General features: G+C 32.4%; 1 protein-coding gene across 1 annotated transcript; it reads left to right on the forward strand.

Moving 5' to 3' along the window:
* The first annotated feature begins 3,369 nt into the window (after positions 1–3,369).
* Positions 3,370–5,575, forward strand: LOC143922260 (uncharacterized). The gene is made up of 5 exons (XM_077445485.1): positions 3,370–3,806; positions 3,998–4,199; positions 4,302–4,463; positions 4,814–5,347; positions 5,555–5,575. The coding sequence occupies exons 1-5, from the start codon at positions 3,370–3,372 to the stop codon at positions 5,573–5,575; spliced, it is 1,356 nt and encodes a 451-aa protein (XP_077301611.1).
* The last annotated feature ends 635 nt before the right edge of the window (positions 5,576–6,210 follow it).

Below are 6,210 nucleotides of genomic sequence, written 5' to 3' on the forward strand. Positions count from 1 at the left end.
CATGATCTTGCAATCTTTAACCCACAAGTAGGCGTAGTTATATTCAGTTTTCAATTGGCGTGCTCGCTTCAATAATAATTTATTCGTTGGTGTAAGGTGATCCGTTACGTATAGGGTGGTGGGCGGGCCTGGAATATTGATGTCGTTGGTGGTGATGCCGCGGCGGGCGCGCACGGCCGCCATCAGCAGGTCCTTACGACGGCGCTGAGTGAACCGTACGACCACTGATGACGTGCGCACACTCACATCGCTGTTGCCCTCTCGCTGTTGCTGTTGCTGTGAACCTGCAACGCCCTGGGACGGGTACGGCCGCACACGGTGTATGGTGTCAATATCTGTGTCGCACAATTTGTGACCCACGACAGCACATAAGTCATATAATATAGACACTAGATTTTCACCCTTTTTCATAGGTATGCCGGATATTTCTACATTGTTTTTTCTAGAGAATTGATCTTGCAGATTGTTTTCTTGTTTCAGTTCAACAATAGTATTTTGCGCCTCAATTAAACCTTTATATTTAAGGAAGGAAAATAACGTGCACTATTTTCATCCAATAAAGTTAAATAATTCCGTCGGCAATGTTTTCGTGAAGGAAACATCGCAACTTCGCAAGTGAAGGAAACTTATTTACTTTATTACTTTATCTATGTATGTATATACATATATATACATACATATGTACGTAGTAACAATAGATGAAGTTTTGTGATCATGGGAAAATTCGAATTCGAGATTTTGACTGATTCGAACTCAGAATCGATTACTGATTACGTTTTCATGATCTAGAAAAAATGTGTGTGTGTGTCTGTGTATTTTGGGGATTTTTTGAACACTAGTCCTATCGAACTGAAACTTAGTATCGGTTACTGAAATTCTTATCGATACGACGTAAATTTTTTTCAAAATTTTAAGTTGACCGGAAATGGTACCTCCCCTTATATGTAGGTGTTTTTATATATATGTTTTTATATATACATATATATATTATATGCTTAAGTTTTTGAATTCAATTATCTGCCAAACCGCTACCTGAATCGGAAATAATTTTTTTTACATGTAATAGAAATAATAATCTATATAACTTTATATTTTTTAAATATTTTTATCTGAATCGGAAGTAGTATTTACTATAGAGAATCGAGGCTTTTTATGTTTTTCTCAGAAACCTTTTGGTTTATTGAACTGAAATTTCATATCTAGAAGTTTAAGCGTAATACCAAGTTATGTATACAATTTGGTAAGCATCCCTCAACCGGAAGTGACAGTTTACTGTTGTTCGATTTTTCTTCCACCATTTTTTTCGACCTCTTAACCCTTTGGCTGCTACGAGGTTTTTCAATGTCCAAGCGAAAAATGCTAACATTTGTAATTATTTTGAAAAAAAATAAATATAATATTTTTTTTTACATACTTACTTCGCCGAACGCTCGTAATTTTTATAATACTTTATATACATTTTTAAGAAGCAGTGCTCTCTCTTTCTGTCTTGCTTTTACATGCGTGCGTGCGAAAGAGATACCTACATATATACACTAAATAAGTTTTGACGATTGTTTTCCGACGCTCTATTTTTTTCAACAATCTATTTTTAGACATCGATGAATCCTTACAACATGCGATATATTCGAAACAGGTAGCGGTCTTTCTCTCTTTCTTTCTTGGTTTTAATTGTGTACGTGTGAGCGAGACACACAAGGATGCGAAGTTTCTAATAATCAAATAATTTTTCAACATGTATCATAAACATTTTGTATGCATTTCAGTTGCATTTGATTGATTGCACGAATTCGTGACGTCTCGTGACCTATATAATTGAAAGCGGATTTCTAATGTTTTTTGCCATTTATTTTAACTCTGCAAAATGATATCGGACAGTGAAAGTGATGAAAGCGAAATAATAGCTCCTCGCCGAGGAACTCGACAAATCAGCAGCTCTACTGATTCTGAAAATTAATTTATCGACAATAATCAATTCCCAAGTAATAACTCCTTATATGACATTGACAACGAACCCGAAATTTACTTTGATGATGAACCCGAAATTGAAGAGCTTTTATTTAAAAAATTGATAAATATTTATAAAGCATGATTGAAAAATAAATATAAATACGTATATAAAAAAAATGTTTCTTGCCACTGATGCGCTGGCGACTCAAAGAAAGTATTGAAATACGACAATTAATGACAACAACAACGATCGTCGTAGCAATCTTCGCCTATTTCAAAACAACGATTTATCGTTGTTGTAGCAGTCAAAGGGTTAAACATGTGTGTTCTTCACGAAAAAATTCAAGTATAATTCTTATATTAATGTGATGAAATTAAAAAAAAATCACTAAATTTAGTAAACTGGAAGTGGGATTTTTTCTCTTAGAAAGGTCAAAAATGTTGTCGCCTCGATTCTGTCCACACCCCTGAACGTATCAAGCTGAAAATTTATATTTGTATTTATTTATGTATAGAGCTGATTAGGTTTTGGTCAGAATTCGAAACTGGAAGTAGTATTTCTTTTTAAAACAATATTTCATTATTTTATTTTGACCTTTTAAATTATTTTAATCTTCTTGATATTTATTGTGTTTAATAAGTTACTGTCATAACTATTAGTATTTCATAATGCTGCCGGTATGTGTGAATGTATCTGTACGGTCCAATATAGAATTTTGTTTTGTGACTTTCTTATTTCTCAAATATGTACATAGATAAAGTCATTGGTTGGTCACATCCGATTTTTTTTATATAATACACCCCCCCCCCTAGAAAGTCATTCCTCGATAGTAAAAAATTTTGCCCCCCTCCCTGGGAGAAGCTGAAATGAGGCCCTGTACCTAATGTTACAAATATTAGTGAGCATAAAATATTAAGAAAATAGAAAAAAAATAAAAGGTCAATTTAAAATAATGAAATATTGTCTTATAAAAATACTACTTCCGTTTTACGAATTCTTACTAAAACCTTTTTATCAAAAAGTTATAAAATAATAAGCACAAATATAAATTTCCATCTCGATACCTTTAGTGTAGAAAAAATCGCGTGGTCACAAACATTTTTGACTTTTCTAAGAAAAATTCCACTTCCACTGGTTTATCAAATTTTTAATTTTTTTTTTCACAAGATATTGATACGAGAATTATACTTTTTTATATTCTATTATTATTTCTTGCGAATTCTTCTTGATAGAAAACGTCTGTTTCCAAATTCTGATATTCACTATTTTAAATGAACGTTATTGTATAATAAATACATAAATATAATAAACGACAGAATAATCACGATACCAAATACATACATATATTGTACGTACATTACAATATTTTATGATTTTTTTTCATTTTCATTTCAGATATTTCTTCAATTTATGTTAAGATGGATTCGAAGAAGGGTGTGTTAGAAATAAACGAAATGCTTGGTTTAGTCGACCTTAATGTGAAGACACGTAATAAAATTAAAGTTGCCGATGCGATACCTGATAAGAAAGTAACGATTTCTGATGCGAATATTGACAACAAAATTAAGATCACTGGTGTGACACCTAATTTGATGACTGAAACTAAAATAAAATGTATTAATCTGACAGAACCACCTAATAATTTTCGAGAACTATCAATAAAACCAGATATGAAAGAGATATCATCAATAAATTCGGTATTTTTGCGTCAAAACATTGTTGACGGCGAATACTATAGTGTAGATCACTATTTAGACGTTCAGTTTAGGTTATTGAAAGAAGATTACTTGAGTACAGTTAGAACTGCAATACAAAGCTATAAGAAAAAACCCTATGGAATACATGAAGGTGGAATGTAAGATAATTTCCTACTTGTTTATTTATGTATTTTATATCTTGTACTAGTCATTATAGCACATGATGACTGGTACAAGATATAATATTATACCGAATAAATACTAAAATTCACGCCAGATGTTATTAAAATATCCCTATTTGGTATATGAATAATAAAATGTGTTTTTTAATTTATTTTTCTTTTTTCAGGTTTTATCATGGCACAAAATTGAAGTGTTATAAATCTTCAAATATCCGTGTTGGGATATTAGTGTACATAGATAGAAGAAGAAACAGAATTCAATTCAAGGATTCAAGTGTGAATTTCAAATCTGGATCGCTTTTGTTATTTTCAAAGGACAATTTCAAGTCATGGTTTTTCGGCACAATTATAGATTCAAGGGACAGCACAGTGAGTTAAATTTTTTTTTTGGTGCTAAACTAGCTCACGCATTTACAATCTATTCATTAGTATTAAGTGATGTTTGTGTTTTAATTTATTCTTTATTTTTAGATTTTGGTGAATTTTGAAGATGTATCATTTACCACAGAGTTATTCAAACACAACTATGTGATGTTCGAAAGCAACGCTTTTTACACGTTTTATTATTCAATTCTAAATTCATTAAAAAACACCGAGGAACTGCCGATGCAAAATTGGATATTGAAATCACAGGTAGGGACAAGTGTGCGTTTTATATATGTAGTGATAAGGGCTTTTAATCTGTAATCGATTTTTTATATTTTTATAAGTATCTAAAAATGCAAAAATCGACGTGGATGCAGTTCTTTGTCAAAAGAACTGCATCCACATCTCAAAAAAAAAGTTATAGACGTAGCTAACAAATGTCACAAAACATTATTTTCGCATTATTAATCGTATTTATTGAGTATTTTTAGTAATAGTATTTATTTATTTCTATGTTAGTTTTCTGTGAAATTGTTTTTCTATTTTTTTACAAGTAAGCCTCGTATAAAATGTAGAATGAAAATATATCAGCACTTACATTTTATTTTTATTTATAGGTTACTAGCGAACTACCTACTTATGTGAAAAGTGATTACAAAATTGGATCAAATATTGTCGATATGAAAAATAATGTTGGATGGCCAAAGGCCGAGTCTATAGGGTTAGACGAATTTCAATACGAAGCTTATAAAACAGCTTTATCGAGAAAATGTGTAACAATACAAGGTCCGCCAGGAACTGGGAAGACATATATAGCTCTTAAAATAGTACAGGCTATATTGGATAATATAACGGATTCCGAAAGACCAATTTTAGTTATCGCATGTTCTAATTTTGCCTTGGATCAATTTCTTACTGGAATTTTGAAAATCACGTCCGAAGTGATCAGAATTGGTTGTCAATCCAAAGTGGAGGAATTGGCCTATGATAAAAATATACGAAGACTACGCATCAAAAGTGGAGATTCCAAAAAAATTCAACCAATCATATGTTTAATTGAAAAAATTAGTTGCGCGATCTTGATTATTGAAGGACACGGTGATATTAACGAGTTAAAAAAGTTACCAGGATCATTTTATGAGTTTGAAACGGTGATTATTATTTTTTTCAACTTTATTGATATTTCATAAAAACCGATCTTGAAATTCATATGTAATATGAGAAAAGATATTTAAAAAAATAACTGGGATTTTGGTTTTTAAAAACATTCAATCACACATTTTCATCATTTAATTATAGAGGACTCTTCAGAGGACTCGTACTGATATCTTTGTGTAACGTTTTTTCCACCTTCTCAGATCGGTTCTGGAACCCTCTAACTTTCCATTATTTTATCCTGTCGTTTTTTTATATTCAATTTTCACACTTTGAAAGATCTATACATACCAGCATAGCACGTACCGGCAACTGCACGTAACCAGCAGTACGAAAAGTATCCTTTGGTACATTTTGTATGGACACATTCATGTCGTAACACCAGTAGCCTACAAAATCTATTCATACTATACAGCAGTACATGTCACCGTTAACGTATCAAGCGAAGCCGGTTTTCTTTGGCCACTGGAAATATTCACGCACGACGTGACGACATAGTAGTGCACGCGTACTTACGCGTAAAGTGCGCATGAGCATATGAATATTTTAACTTTCGGAAACGTCATATTGTGAAAATTTTTACTCGATGATATGACACACGCAATATTGCGCCGTATAGCCGCGCTATGTAATGTATATGTAAATCGACTTTGCATTGTAATTGAATTTGTACTCGACTAAAACTTGTTTGATCGTGCCGGAACCGTGGTGTGCTAGATAATATGAATAGAAACTGTCGTTTACATGAGCTGCTGTTCTGTGCTGTGCTGTAGCCATGAACTGCTGTATAGTCTGAATACATCTTAAAGGTCTGTTCATACCTAGTCGGCACGTAACGGCAGTAGCAGGCAACCCGCAA

The sequence above is a fragment of the Arctopsyche grandis genome, chromosome 2 (genome assembly GCF_051622035.1).
Source record: "Arctopsyche grandis isolate Sample6627 chromosome 2, ASM5162203v2, whole genome shotgun sequence".
NCBI lineage: Eukaryota > Metazoa > Arthropoda > Insecta > Trichoptera > Hydropsychidae > Arctopsyche > Arctopsyche grandis.